The sequence below is a fragment of the Ursus maritimus genome, unplaced genomic scaffold (assembly GCF_017311325.1).
Source record: "Ursus maritimus isolate PB19 unplaced genomic scaffold, ASM1731132v1 scaffold_3, whole genome shotgun sequence".
NCBI lineage: Eukaryota > Metazoa > Chordata > Mammalia > Carnivora > Ursidae > Ursus > Ursus maritimus.
The window spans coordinates 82,195,255-82,211,816 of record NW_024425563.1 but is presented as its reverse complement, the minus strand read 5'-3'; the positions used below and the strand labels follow the sequence as shown (position 1 = coordinate 82,211,816).

General features: G+C 36.1%; 1 protein-coding gene across 1 annotated transcript in view; it reads right to left on the bottom strand.

Annotated features, from left to right (window-relative positions):
* The window catches only part of MAGI2 (membrane associated guanylate kinase, WW and PDZ domain containing 2), a gene marked incomplete at its 3' end in the record, with an annotated part of 1,258,801 nt that overhangs the window by 288,379 nt on the left and 953,860 nt on the right, over positions 1–16,562 (bottom strand). Inside the window, 1 exon segment of the mRNA XM_040644569.1 lies at positions 11,057–11,114. Within this exon segment, the coding sequence (XP_040500503.1) occupies positions 11,057–11,114 (58 nt within the window).

Below are 16,562 nucleotides of genomic sequence, written 5' to 3'. Positions count from 1 at the left end.
ATTTTGAAAATACAGCATATTATTTTGATTAAATAATTTTATTTTTTTTAAAGAACCCAACGACTATGTACATAGAAATATGGGCTTCCGTGTATGTGTGCATGTATGTTTTGCATACTGTGAAAAATGAAATGGTAATGAGAACATGGTGAGGAACCAGGAGACTTGGTTTTGCATAATGTGGTTTTCAAGCCAGAGGAGTCTCCTTTAAGGATCGCCTTTTCAATTCCTTTAGGGTCAATCCTAACTCAATTTTCTTGAACGGTGCCCTTGAAACTCTGGAAGTTGAACATGGGCCATGTCTCTGGCAATTATGATATTGATAATAAGATAATTCTGCACTAATATTTATGAACAGGTTAAAGTTGTATGTGAGTAAGAACGAGGTAGTCAATTACACAAATATGCATGTCTTGTCTCAGATTTTGAAAAGGGCATGTTAGGTCCTGCTGAGGTCCAGTGATACAATAAGAAATGAAAATGAGACACTTACTCAGCAAGAAGTTCCTTATATGCTAACATGGTAGACAGTGGAGCGCTGGTGAGCTCTCCCCCCACCCACACATAACAGGTAACTCTGAACTGTGGACTCATGAGGAATAACAGAGGTGAGGGGAGCCACCCGCCCTCTCTGGTGTCCTCAATCTCACATGAACCGCCTGGGTTTCACTAACGTGAAAGCCACTGACACTGAGTCTGAGTCGTCACTCTCTCCTGTTTTTGAGACCAAATTAGTATTTGGGGCTTAAGCTACATTTGAAGATTAGGTCAGTCACTCACTCACTACCTTTGTGAAATTCCTCTAATATGTCCAAACTGCAACTGCCCATCTGGAAATATTCTACTTACCTCATAGGACTGTTTTGAAGAGCACACAGATAAAATATATGAAAGTGTTTAGGGGCGCCTGGGTGGCTCAGTCATTAAGCATCTGCCTTTGGCTCAGGGCGTGATCCCAGAGTCCTGGGATCGAACCCCACATCAGGCTGCTCCGCTGGGAGCCTGCTTCTTCCTCTCCCACTCCCCCTGCCTGTGTTCCCTCTCTCGCTGGCTTGGCTGTCTCTCTCTCTGTCAAATAAATAAATAAAATCTTAAAAAAAATAAAAATAAAATAAAATATATGAAAGTGTTTAAAGATGAAACATGATGTAAATTTAAGTTGATTTTAATATTATTGTTATATTCAGAGTGCGAGGGTTAAGTATAGCCTAAATACAGATAACATAAAGTCTCTAAATTCCTGTCCTGCGCTGTAACTCTATTCTACCACCTACTAGCTTGATGGCTTGCCCATAAAACAGGAATAACAGCAACAGTAAAGTGTTGTGGCGATGATAATGATTAAATGAGTTATGTAAGATACCAACTACCAAGTGCTTACTAAATGGTAGCTATTAATATCATTTTTCTGAGCTAATTGTTACTAAGTAGTATAAAGTCAATCCCACAAACTAAATTACGAAATAATATTACAGAAAATAGAACAATCGTTCCTACCATTTTATCTATCTGAAAATATATTCACATTTTTTTTTTTGCACCCAATTAAAACTAAAGAAAGTGAAATAAGAACAGGATGAGGGGACTCCGTTAGCCTCCATACATGAGTGTTGTGCTTAATGGAGATTTGAACTAATGTTTTAATATTATGTAGTACTTAACACGTGGTACTTAATAAGCTGTCAGAAACTGCACACCTGAAGGTGAGTTTCTTCCAGACTAAATTAGTGCAAAACGAATTTTATCCGTTTATCACAGCAAACTATCTTTTGCCTGTAGTACATCAAGTTAACCTTCTATGCCACAGAATATTTTTTTTCTTGACAATTTTAAAGTTCATCTTACTTAGCTAGATTGAATTTAAACGTGAAATTTGATAATAAAACTTTTTGTAATCTATCTGTTTTTATTAAACAATTAGCTGAGTCTATTGTAATACAATTTCATCTAGTTAAATACGAAGTCGCCTGTTAAATGTTCATAATAAATAATGTTTAACACTGTCACTTCATATCATAAAAAAGGGGACAAAAATACTCCCTTTGAATGCATTCAGCCTTGATAACGGTGAAAAATATAGTTCTTACCCTGACTTTTTGTTTATAAGTTTATCTTTATCTTTCTGCCCTTTTAATGACAATCATAACATCATCTCAGGTCCATAGATATCAAGTACATTTATATTTTTTTCATAGCTTTGTAAGAAGATTCTATTATAATCATCCACCCTTTTAGGAAGCTTCTTTCCATAACACTCATGTGATGGGGTTGTTAAAACCATTAAAATAAAAATTTTAAAATGGTAATATATATGTTATTGTTTAGCCAAATAACAAGTGGAAATTGAAAGAAAATGCTTTCACATTTTAAGTATTCTTTGATCAGCAGTTATAATGAGAAAATAATGAGGCTCATACAGGAAAATGGCCAAAGTTATCCTTGTTAACACAGGTGCAGTGGATATTCCTTGAACTAGAAAAGACCTCAGCAATCACCTAATCCAAACCACTCATTTGACAGATAAAAGCCTGTGAGGTTAAGTGTAATTTTCTACCCGCCTGTGAATTCAAAATCATGGATGCAAAAAGGACAGCTATTACTAACATCATGGTCTGTGACACCACACGAATTGTGAAAAACATTATCTGCATACTGAAAGAGATGAGATTAAAGTTCTCATGTGGGGGTGGAAGGCATTACATTTTACCCACTTCGGGTGACCATCCTCCACTGTATTCAATAATAGACTGCCCAAAGAAGGACATCAATCGGCCACTTCCTTGTTTTGACTAAGCTCCCTCATCCCTTTGCCAGTATTAGCATCTCCCTGAGCTGAATGTGATTCCAGTTATGTATCTATTGAAGGTCTAAAAGACCTAAATGCCAGCCAAATACTTTAGTTCCAGAAAGAATTCTTTTCTAACACCAAAGGGGAAAAATGGTTGTGTTGTTTCACTATGCTAGTTTTCAACATGCTGTGATTCCAAGGGATTTTTTAGGATAATTTTGACTCTATGCAATTTTCACTTCATGTGCTAACTTTAGAACTTAGTCTCAGTCTAAGATAGGACTCCAAAGTATGTGATGATACAGATCGGGAGCATGAGACAACAATCCACAGTTCATCCACAAGAAGCCTAGCATGTCTAAGCCAGAGAGAGAATAACTAAGCTACATAAACTAACTGTTACACACATTCTAGAGTAATAACAATGATTTCTTTATGTGTTATATAACATTGTCTTGGAAAGAGGAAAGCAGGATTGTCCAGTGAAAGATGGCGGCAGATTTCTTTGGGTTGCCTCGCTATGAGCAAAATTGGACTGGGGTCCCCTCCTCCAGCAGGAGGGATGGCCCTTCCCACAGGGCTCTGGGTCTTCTCAGTGCAGGAATAATACTCTCCACACAGCTCATATCTGGCTCAAAAGGTTGTCTGCGACTCCCTTGAACAGCAGTCCCCCAAATGCAGACTATCTTTCTTGACTTCATAAGGCTACTTTCAAGTTCTCATGGTCCTATAAAAATGGGGGAGGAGGAGGAAGCATGGTCTTTCTTCAGGAGCACACAGCCTGGTGTTTCCAGTTCTGACCATTCTGCCCTCTCTCCCTGGGATGGTGACGGCTTAGGGACTATGTCCCTCACATTACTGCCTCTCCACTAAGTTCCCCTGCTTTGTACTACTGGGCTATGTGCCTGTGCTTAACCTCTGCAAAAGCACCTAACCAAGAGCCCAATTTAATCTGCTAGATTCATAAAAAATGCCTAAAAACAAACAACTCCTCCCTAAGTATTTATGAATATATTCACAAATATATTTTCAAAGAAAAGTGACGCTGGAGTAGTAACCCCCCTGTCTTTTATTACTGACTTCAAGACAAAGAAAATAGTCCATTAGAATTGTAAAAAATATCTTTTTTTTCTTAACATTTATATGTAACTCTGATGCCATGGGTGAATAATTCATTGTTATTTGTAAAACTCCACCTGCAATTAAACCAATTTAAACTTCTGAATGCTCAAAATATTATTTATCGGAATCCGAAGATTTGTTAAATAAGGTGGTTTATGAGAGCAAACAGTTGCTAGCAAGGGTGTTTTGAATGACAGAGTCAAGTTTTCTTTCCTTCATTTGAAAAGACATTCAGGGGAGGAGAAGGTAACTAGAATATAGAACACATTTTGTTCAGATGAGAACGAACCAAAAGTGGTGAAAGGCCTCACAGCATGAAAAATTATCTCTAATCTCAGATAAGCAGTGGATGAGGGGTGTGCATTCAGATCTTGACTGGATGGTCGTGGTAAGAGGATTGGACTTGGGACTTCATTTTGATTGAATGGATCACAGTTTAAAAATATTTGAGGGGCTCTGGCATAAAGAGTAAAAGAAAGCCATAAGCCTTTGTACCAATCTGTGGTTGAACCACAGTGTAATTTAATAGCCATTGAAATTTATCTAATACCAGTAAGTGGTCCAGAGGAGGTAAATAGAAATCGCCAGTTACGAACTATCAGAAATGCTAGTGTAATGTAAAGAGCACATGCATGGAGCTAGGGTGTGTCCCTCACTTATGACGCTAGATTGCTTGTTTCTTCCAGGCTGAAAGGAATGATGCCACAGATGATGAAATTGGCCTGCCTCAGGGCATGGAAGGTAAAAATGGAAGGCTGTTGACTTAGCACAAAAGAGCTTCCTGTAGTTCAGAAGAAATCAGGTACTCCATATTTATTCTAATACACTTGCTCCTTTTGTTTGACTGTGAAGTGAACTGATTTATGCTTGTTTAATAAATATGAGAAAATATTTTGTAAAGGGTAGACATTTTATATTAATGTAAAAACAGAGCTACTCTACTGAGTGGTCCCTCTTAGCTCTACAGGGCATCAGCCTTCATCAAACTTCAACCTTACTGGCCATTTGTCCTTGGAGGACTCAATGAAGTCCTAGGGGATTGGTTCCCTCATTTGTAAATGTTGTGACTGTCATTTGGGATAATGGATGTGAAAGTACATTAAAAGTTAAAATAGTGCCTTAAACATTATTATTTCTACTATTACTTTCACAAATCCCCAGCTATATAAGATGACATGTACTATAGATAATTATGACAAAAATAACATCCTTATGGATTACTCTGAAATCTCAACCCTTTTGGAAGCCACAGAAACATCCTGCTCTTCAGTCCTTGCTTTATCATTTCAATGCGCTTATGGGATTATCACTAATTCTAAAGGAACAGCAGTCTTAATGCCATGTGGCATGCTCTTACCATGAGATTAAATTACATATTTCTTAAAAATCAAATAGTTTCCCTTAGAGTTGTTCGCTTTGGGAGGTATGTTGTAATCACGAATGAGCTACAGAAGTAATGCCATAAGTCAAGGCCTTATCCATGTTACTGGGAGATAGAAGATAAAAACAACTAACATTTATTGAGCACTTACTATATACCTGTTAACTGCTAAACGCCAGCTGTGGAATGAGACTGCCCGGGTTCAAATTCTAGCTCTATTATTTAGTACTTGTAAAACTATCTGTACCTCAGTTTCTTTATAAAATGGGGATAGCAATACAAATTTTACAGGGTTTGTGTGTGTGTGTGTGTGTGTGAGTATTAAATGAGTTAGTATATGTAAAGCACTTAGAATACTAATTGGCATGTGGTAAGTGCAAAATAAAAGGTCTTCCTCTCCTCCCTTCTCTCCCTTCTCTCTCCTTCTCCTCCTTTTCATCCTCCGTCTCCATAACCTGTCTACTGGAGATCTCACAGCTGGGAAGATGCAGGGTTGGCACCGTGACACTCTGCAACCCATACTCCTGGCTACTAAATGACAATAACTGATGTGGCCGCGTGTTATTGACAAGATCTGGAGCTCACCCTAGTATAGAATACCATTGAGCAACTTCACCAACAATGGCATTCCAGTTTAGTACCTTCTATGACATAAATTTGTAAGTCGAGGAAAGGATTTCTTTGTTAAACAACTGTCTAAAAAGCATCAAGAAAAGTTCGCTAGTGTCTGCAGATTGATGGGAAAAGCTGAAAGTTTGAAAAATTAACTTTCACTATCGGAAAAACAATTCTCTAAGAACAAACAGGGTTCAAAAGGGTATTTTTTTTCTGTTTATTTCTAATTAGAAATGTTTTACATTCATGCTGACTTGTAAGAAATTCTAAAGTTAGGAAATTTTCCCGGGAAGATTTAGAAAACTACTTAAAGCCATGAAGGAGAGAAGCATTCTTAGGATAAGATACAGAGCTGAAATCCTCTCTAGCTACTTTCCAACTTGCAACATCATGACGAATGCTCATCATTAACCATGAAATGAACGTGATTTTCCTTTTACATTTAATGTTACATTGAAGATATTATGCGGTATCTTTCAGACTTTCTGGAATTGTACACAAGTAACACTTTATAGTAGCAGATGTGTGACATCACATGAAAAACTTGTAAAACCTTTACATGAGAATCACATCTGTCAGTGCCCACTATCATTTTAACTGTAGTTATATGGTTTGCTTCTCCGTCTGTGCCAGATGAGGCAGCTTTGCATGAAAGCTGTTCCAGGAAATTGTGTCTTCTGGACTAGCTAGTTAAGCAAATTGTGTAACTGCCATTGAAACCAAAATGTACCCAGCAGACATAATTTCACAAAAGAGGAGAAAAAAAACCACATTTGTACAAAAGTCACAGCTGTTCAACTCTACATTTTGCACTTTTTTCATTGAATTTTTCTTTCTTTATGAACAGTGACAGTTACATTTCTAGTTAGCAACTTCAAGACTTCTTAATACATTGCTAAGTGCTGTACTCTCATGGATTTGGTGTCTGTCAGGAAAAATTGGGCTAACTTCTTTCTGTTGCTCCACAGAGTAGAAACTTGGTCCATCTGCCCGTCTGCAGATGAAATAAGGAAAGATGTTGAGTGGGGCTCATTGTTCTCTAAAATGCAGAGCTGGGTGGTTGCCCCTACTGCTCCAACCAGTGCCAACATCCCTATGTTAAGGTCCACCCAGTATGAACCCCTCTTCTTTCAGGCCTTGCAAGTCTTACTACCAGTGGCCATCTTGTCTAGAGTCACTCCCGCGTCACTGGTAATAGAGCGAAAGGCTCAGAATACTTGGGTCAGAAGACAGTCTCCCCAGCTGTGTACAGCACGACCTCCCTTTGTTGGACATCTTTGTGACTGTGAAACTGTACTAGAGGTGGGCCAGAGAGGAGATGTTCTCTAGGGACCCCTCATTCTTAGTGATGAGTCTCAGAGGCTTGTTTACAATACTACAGATTTTGAATGTTAAATTTACCGGGTGATGATTTCGAGCCAGAGTTTGGAGTCTAAGCTCTACAGTCAGAGAGCCTAGGTCTAAATTACAGCCATTCCTCTCAATAACGTGTGATACTGGGTAAGCTACTTAACTTCTTCAGCCAGCATTTCCCTCTCTGTACACTTAAGACAATCTACATCCTTACCGCTATAGTGAGGATTATAAATGTGGCAAAGACTGTCGAGCACTTAGCCTAGTTCATGGCACATACTAAGCCCTCAATAAATGTTAACTATTTTGATGATACGGTAATGACGGTGGTGACGATTTTTCTGACTTCTGAATACATTAAATGTATCATCTTATAACAGAATTATGGCATACAGAGGAAAAGTCGGTTTTGCTGGTCAAAAACAATTCAAGCTGTATAAACACTTTTCTGCTGTTGATTGCTGGAATTCCTATCTGCTTGTCTGGGGTTGACAAGGAGAAGAGGGCATATCAACTATGCAGAGGCACGGGCTCATTTCAACCTGACATGACCTGCTGACGACAGAAGGGCCACGGTGCAACTTCTGCTCCCAGGGGCTAGTCTGTTTGAAGAGAGCGGCTGACTGCTAAGTCAGACTTCCAGTGTCTTAGCACAAGCTTTTTTTGCCACTAGGTGGGAAGGTGGAATGTTTGTCATATTTTGTAATCACGCCTCTAACTGTGTAAGTGAGTGTGGAATTGAACATCAAAAATGATAGCTCTACAGAAAACCCATTGTCTGTCATTATGAATGGACTTAGTGAATCAACATTTTTCTTGACTACAGACTTACAATGAAGACCACCTTGCTTCGTTACATTAACTGAATATTAATATGACAAATTTCTATGATTCCAAGATATTGACATCAATGCTATCACTAAAAGTATAAACAGTGTCCTTATCTAGGCATATTAATTCTTATATTCATGATGTCTATAATGCAAACTTGATATAGAAACTTACCTTAAACTAGACAATTATTGGTTTTCTGTATAATTAACGATAAGAAATTGGTGGCCTTTTTCTAACAAAAATAGTCTATACGCTGAAAGTGACAACCACTATGTTCGCATACGCATTCAAATAGTTTCCACCAACAAGACTACTATTTAGAACTAATATATACCTTGTGAAAATAATAGTGTAATGGAGATACAATTCACATTTTTTTGAACAGTTAAAACAAACTACATAAATAGATATTTTCAAGTAAAATGGACAAGTTGTCCTTGTTGTGATGGAAGATATCCCTGATTTCAAGTTATGTTTACATTATATAGAATAAATTGAGATATTTTAATTATTTTGATGAGTTTTTTCCAAAGACGTTTCTGAGCAATATTGGAATATAATTCTACTTAAAATTATCTTTAGGTTTGAATTATCTGTCTCAATTTTCTAGTCCGTCTGATATACCCACACATCTAATTACTGGTGTTAGTATATGTTATGGAATCCTGTAATGGAGAAAAAACCATGACAAGTAGTAGAACTGGATGCAATCTGAAGAAAGTTAAATCTGACTCACTAAGACCCATGTCTATGATGTCATAATCACTTGAAATCTAAAATTATTAAATATGTTAGACTGATTTAATGACATAAGACATGACTGGCTAAATTATGAACAATTTCTCACTATGAAAGTGAATACATGAAAAATGAAGTGGAGAAATGCAGACAGAAATGTAATGTAAGCAAAAACAAAAAAGACAATCATTTGAAGTATAAAAATAATGAGGACAATTATCTTTTAGGGTCACAGTTAAGTGTCCAATTCAATAATTAACTACAAGGGGTCCACCAGCTGCAGCTCTTTACATGAAGAACACACACTTCTATGAAAGAGAAGGTAGGAAGCATTGCTTTCTGATGTGTTGGGTGTCTCACCTCTATGATAGATAATTAAGGAAGTGAAGAAAGGTTTGAGTTAAGTATTATTTTCCACATTGAAGCCAGCCTGAAAGCAGCTGAGAACATGGAAGGAGAATCTGAAGAGTTAGAACTGGGTGGGCGTAGGTAGGACAAATTTGGCCAGTTGCGTATTTTTGTAAATAAAGTTTTATTCGACAATAGCTAATGCCCCTTCATTTAAGTGTTGTCTATGGTTGCTTTCAAGCTACAGTGGCAGAGTTGAATAGTTGTGACAAGGTCATATGGCCCCACAGGATATTTGCTATCTTGCTCTTACTGGAATTTGCTTATATCTGGACTAAAGAAAATTAAAATTCTCATTCAATGAATTCTGCAAGGAAGTGTATTAAACACGAGATCCGGTTTGTCACCTCCCTCAGTTCTCTTTCCTTACATGGAACTACCTTGGATTTCAATTGTAATAGTCTTAGACATAGTACAGCCTGATTCAGTGACTTAAGACTAGCTAGCATTTACTGGAAACCTGTAATGTTGGTACATTTATCCAGAAACTGCAGCTATATTATTATTAAAATATGTGCATTTTAATTGATTAGCAATGTAGGGGGCCCAGGGTGTCTTATAACTATATGCAAGTGATGTCCCTTTATTTTTGCAATTAGCGACACCACCAGGCATTTATTTTACTTTTTGCATTTACTGAGTACCGACCTGACATCAGAGCATTAGCTACTATATATGAAAATTGCATTGGTAAATGAGGTGAATTCACCTTGACTGGAAATGACAGACTGTGGTGCCAAAATTGGGGCTCTTCCAAATGAAGATGGTGGTCAGAGTATCCAAGCTCATGAGAAAGATGAAGGAAGCTCATGAGGAAGCACACAGGTCTTCCTCATCAGTACCTCCCCAGCAAAAAGAAGGGCTTGACACTTAGTAAAACCTCAGTGACTGGATATTGTTAGCAAAACAATTTAGCAATAATGCCATTAATCTCTAACCCTTGACCATCTAGATTATTATTGTTAAACAGAATGTGATTAGAGAAAACAGAGTTAGATCCTAATAAATAATGTGAATACCTTTAGTGTTTCAGTCTCTGCATTTCCTGGGTAGTACACTTTTCATCAGCACTGTGTGGGCTTTGTTATTCACCCAGATGACATTAACAACATTACATAGTAGGAGGAATTAAAAAAATTCTCTATCAGAAGTGGGGGTTCTAGAAAAGCAAGCTGCATATTTAACTTTTGGAAATTATGAACATTACTTGATTTTCCTTAATGTGTATATAATTTAATCCCTAATAGAGGCTTTATTTGAAAAAAAAAATAATGGATAGAGGGGATAACTCATATGTTAAGATACATTAAAGCAATGCAACCTTCATTAGATAACATAAAAGTCCAATCTACAGAAAGAATATTATTGATCTGAAATGGCGCCTTAAAAGAGGAAAAAAAAAAGATCTGAATTTTATTTCATCCTTCAACTGGAAAGTATGGCTGTTTCATCTAATTGGTTTTGAAATCTAGTTTAATAGAACATCTCTTTTGCACAACTAGTCAGCTCCCAACATTTTGATTGCAAAATGAAGGGCATTTACTTTGATATCTTTAATTATCACTCATTTAGAGGACAGTGTGAAACACTTTTCCAATTGGTGTTTTAGAATCATGAGTCAAAGGAAAAGAATGACAAATTAGCCAGCTGGAGAAGGAAGAGACAGCTAGCTGATGCTGCTAGAGTCTTTGTGGATACTTCAAAGTAAGATGAAAGGGAAGTAAAGGGGCTCCTAGCCACACATTCTCAATAACTGAAATACTAACACAGTTTCACCACATATTAATAACAAATTAGTAGGAAACTTAAAGACTTACTCAACATAATAAGTGCCATATATGGGATCATCGATTTTTTCCCAGCCATATGGAAGCTCTGAAAAATAAAGAATTATTTCTTTCAGTAAAGAAGCAACAGATATCACAATTTCTAATAAGAAGTAATACAATTTAATTGTTCACGGACTGCAGAAGTAGTCTACCAAAGTGGAATAAAGCATTCAGAGTCAGCACCAAATTTCTGACGCATATTGTAGGAACTATAAGAAGCACTGACTTAAAAATTGGCAGTTAAAACACAGAGCTCTCTTCTCTGCAGATACACCGCTGGGTCTAGCTGTTTATCCCATGCCAAGCGGTAGGATGGCACGTCCTCGTGTTATCACCACTCAAGGCAGTACAGAAGGCAAATTGCTTTCCTGATAGTGCATACAGTTTTCTTATTTATTTGTATTGTTAAAAGGAGTATTTCAGGATAAAGATCATATTGTCAAAATACATTTCCGAGGATTGTAAACTGTTTCTGATGACTGAAACAAAGGCATTATAAATTCTCAATTGACATCCCATGATTCAAGATGGTTAGCTTGCTGTTTTCTCCACATGGGTCAGAATTTGAATGCTGCCAATATACTCTCTGGGCATATTTTTTAATAAAGTCTAAAATTTTAAACCTATTTTCCTTGGCAATATGGTTCATATTTTCCATTCTTCACGGCTAATTTTCATACATACACATTTAAAATATCAGCAATACTGTAAATGCTTCTACTTTAAAGGCAAAAACATGCTATTTGAAAACAAAGCTTTGCTTTATGATACTGTTTTCCAAATACACTGAGCCTTTATAATTATTAACTCCCATAAATATGATGGATATTATATTTTTCTTGATAGATATTAATTATGTATAGAGAGAGAACTTGGAATCTAAGTCAGATATATTGGCATGCTTTAAATGATATATTTAAATGAAATTTAAAATTTTATTATTGTAGTAATAACACATGTTCACTATAGACAAGGCATAGTTATAAAAAGAAAATTAGGAACATCTGCAATGTTGCCATCCAGAGATAACCACTGTTAATATTTCGGTGAATATCCTTTGAATATTTTTAGACATAGATAAATACAAATAATTTTTTAAGAAGTTAGATCATACAGTGCATATTGTTTTTGTAGCCTGATATTTCTACTAATAAGATACCAAAGGCATCTTCAACGTGAATGAGCATTACTGTACAGTATCACTTAAAATCAGCACAGCAGTGCGCTGTGGTGTGGCTGGAGCCTGCATGACCCCACCTCATCTGTCACTGAATATTTGAGACTTTCCAGTTTTTACCTGTTATATACCATCTGTTGGACTTACTAAAACCTAAATCTTTCATCATTTTCCTAGTACTTTAGTAATAATAAATTCCTAGAAGTGAATTCTGGAGTAAAGGGCATATACCCTTTTATGACTTTTGATATAAACTGCCAGATTATCACTGTCCCACTTGCAAAATAGAACAGTTTGTAATCTCACTGGGCGTTTCGGAATAACTTTGTTTTTCTGTACTGTCAAATTAAATGCAGGTCTGCAGTTCTCCATCCAAAACTTTTGGGTACAGTTAGGTTTGGGAATTAAGAATTTTTCTGATTTTCAGAAGTTAACATGATGCAAATGCCTCTATCCCATAACCCTCCGAGCGGAGTCTGTGGAAGCAGTTCATAATCAAACACACAAGTATTATGTGATCTGTACTAAAAGGCACAAATAAGGAGTGCTTCATATCAGGTAGCACCGTTTTGCTTCCAGAGTGTCCAAGTCAGGTTACATTTTGCTGCCAAATGAGTTACAGAAGGCAGTTTTTAGAGCTTTTGAATTTTTGGATATTCAGATAGAGTACTATAGTATCACATTTTAAAAACGAACCAAATTGATTTTAAAATGGCAGCTTGTCGTTGTGTTAAGTTACCTTTCTTGGATTGCTAGGTAGTTCAAACATTTTTTATGTTTATCCTCAGGCAATTATGTTTCTTTTGTAACTTTCTCATTTTTTAAAGTCAATTCATAAGAGTTCTTTACTTATAAAGGATATTAATCCCTAATCACATGCTGCATATATGTTTTTAAGTTTGTTTAGATTTAATTTTGTTGAACATTTTAACACAGATTTTTTTTTTTAAGACTTTATTTATTCATTTGAGACAGAGAGATACAGAAAGAGAGAGCATTAACAGGGGGAGAGGCAGAGGGAGAAGCAGACTCCCTGCTGAGCCAGGAGCCAGACATGGGGCTTGATCCTAGGACCCTGGGATCATGACCTGAGCTGAAGGCAGATGCTTAACCATCTGAGCCACCCAGGTGCCCCAATACAGATGTCTTAAATTTTATTTGGTAAATTTCTCAGTGTTTCCCTGTATGGCTCTGTCATTGGAGCCTAGCTTAAATACTGAAGATATTTTTCTATTGTTTCTTTTTTTTTGTTTGTTTTAACATGAAGTCTAGGCTATGACTTTATTTTTCTTGCATTAGTCATGTCTTAATAAACATACAATACCTTAAGAATTTTTTCTTTCAAAATGATAATAACAGTATTACTGAATATTTACTATGATCAAGGTACTGATGAGCTTTCCATGTGTTAACTCATTTACCCTAACAGCAACTCGGAATCTAAAATCCTTATATTCTGCTTTCAGTGATCTTAACCAATTTAGATATCAATTTAGACACTCTGTCTAGCACAGCATAAACAACACTTAATTTAGATTAAGGATAATAACAGTCCAGATGGTTTCCACCAAATCCCCCAAGCTGTTGGAGAATTTGGCTATTAAAAAGAAGAATCCATTTGACAGATATCTGCTGAGGGCCCTTTATAAGCAGCTAAAGTAAAAGAATATACAGAAGATAGCAACTGATATTATGACTATTTATTATTAATATGGCTGAATACATGGATTCATCGTTGTAACAGGTTTAATATCATCTCACGAATATAATAATATGTAAAATAATCACATTAATATATAGCTAACATGGTTAATTTTATTGTGACTAGTCCTGTGTCTTTTTTTTTTTTTTTTAAGTCCGGTGTCTTAATGGTATTGTTAAATGGAAATATTTCATGGTCAAATTTTTAAAATTACATTTTACAATGTAAACTATTTCTTCACTTATTCCTCATCTTTGATGCTTTGAGTAAATTACTAATTCTAAGCAATGCATCGCAAAAGTACAGTCAATTGATTCTTTATCTTTGTAGATTTGCAAAGCAAACTATTTGTTTAGCATCCTGCCCTACTTGACACCACAAAGTATTCATCAGAATTTAGGGGGAATCTGATCTGCTTTGCCTTACATATCAATATATTTTGTTTGTTTGCTTGCTTGTTCCACATTTCCAAAATAAATTATTAATTCATTCCAAAACAAAATACACACTGTAAACATTTATACTCTAAGTATTAAATACTTCAAGCATTTTCACTATTAGTGATCCATGACTCACATTTTTGGGGGGAGGAGAAAGTAATTTTTATTAAACATTTTATTTCAGATATACGAATTGCAATCTTATTTTTTTATGTTTTCTACTACATTTGGCCCAAGGTGAGAAGAGACAGAAAAACATAGTGAGAGCTAAATGCTATGTGCCAGGTATTGTTTCAGGTACACTATGAAAAAACAAATCACTTAATCCTCAAAATTGACTTGACTTGACTTAATCCTCAAAATTTACAAGATGAGGAAATAGAGGTACCAAGAGGTTCTAACAGTTAATGGGTCAATTTTTAAACTCCTATGTCTGAATTCAGAGCCTGCATTTTAATTACTTTATTAACTTATTAATTTTTCATTTATTTATTTTGGGACAAGATGATACATTGTAGCTCTAACCTTCTGTTATAAAGAGCTGTTATTCATTTCATTTTAAATATCTGCAAGGAATTAATGGATGAATGTTACAAGAAACCAGTAATAGATACACACATCAGTTCATTTGTAAATGTGGCAGAATGGGTATACAAATCTACAATCAATTAATAAAATGCTGTGTGTGTGTGTGCACTTGTGTGTATCTTTAATGATGTTTTCTTGAGTAGCGAAGAAAGGTAAAGACTAGAATGTTCATGAAAAACCACAAGTTTTTCTTCACTCATAAGAAGGCAAGCCATAAAATAAACTTAAGATTATAAGCTGAATAGTATATACCTAGATGATAAAAAGCTAAGAAAGTTAAGAATCATTTTTCACTGTGAAAATGAACTATTTGGACTTGAATTAGTTTTTAAAAACCAATTGCTTCTATTTAAAATTAAGCTAACAACTGAGAAAAAGAATTTCCAGTTTTGTACTATTTGCTCAATTAGGCAAGCATGTAGCTTGGAGCTCTTGGGTCCTGGGTTATTTAGAGAATGGTATTCAACAATACCTGACACATTTGAGGATGATTAAGGTCACACTAATGAAAGAATAACATATACTGTGCAAGAGGGGAAAATAAACACTTGAGATCAACAAGGTTAATGCTGCATTAAAAACTATTTTAATTGAGATTTTCTTCAGGCCATGGAACCATGGAGCAAATTCAGTGATTAGATATTCCTATCATGAGCCACTCTGCAAAAGTCTGTGTTACTGTCAAGATTAACTTGTAGTCAGTCCAGACTGTAAGAGGATCAAAAGATAAAAGAGGCATCCAGCTATGCCTGGACTCTGGCACAGCCACCAGGCTATATTTTTTTACTTATTTGCTCTTTCCAATTTATGTATTTGTTTGTTTCTGTTTGTTATGTCCATTTCCAATGCCTAAAACCAAGACTCCTTTATGCGAGCTCATGAGAAGCAGTTTTCGGGCTGCAACTGGGAAACTTGCAGAATCCAAGGACAGTATTTCTTTTGGAAATGGGACCTGAATACTGTACTGTGAGAAATCTAGCATACACTACCTTAGGATATCTCAGAAAGATCCTTTTTGTCTCACTCAGTTTTTTGAACTAAGCCGCTTTTCTCTGTTTTTCTGTTTTTCCTTCAGTTCCATTTCATTGTGTACTTCTTCTTTCTTTTCTACTGATTGTTTACTTCTGTTTGCTCATCTTGCCTATGACCTGGAATGGCCGCCCCATATGTGACTCTATGTTACTTTTTATCTCAGGCACTGATAATGCTGCTTTGATCTCTGAGCTTCTCAATTCTGTGACCTATTTCCCCAAAGGATTCATGAATCCAGCTCATATTCTTCAAAACAGATTCAAGTTACTTGACCTGGGAGATCAAGGTAATGGTTGCCCTCAGGTCAAGAATCCACCCACAGAATAATCGGCTACGGCTGGCAACTGTGCCCTTTTGGTAGCTACAGAGCCACATCTGGCAAAGTCAAATAGAGGGACATGCTGTAAGAGAACTGGTCAGTACTCTTCAAAAGTGTCAAGGTCATGAAACAGAAAAACAGCCTGAGGTTTCGTCACAGTATGAAGGAAACTATTGAGACAGGGAAACTAAATGCATTGTAGGATCAGGTCCTGGACCAGAAAAAGGACATTAATG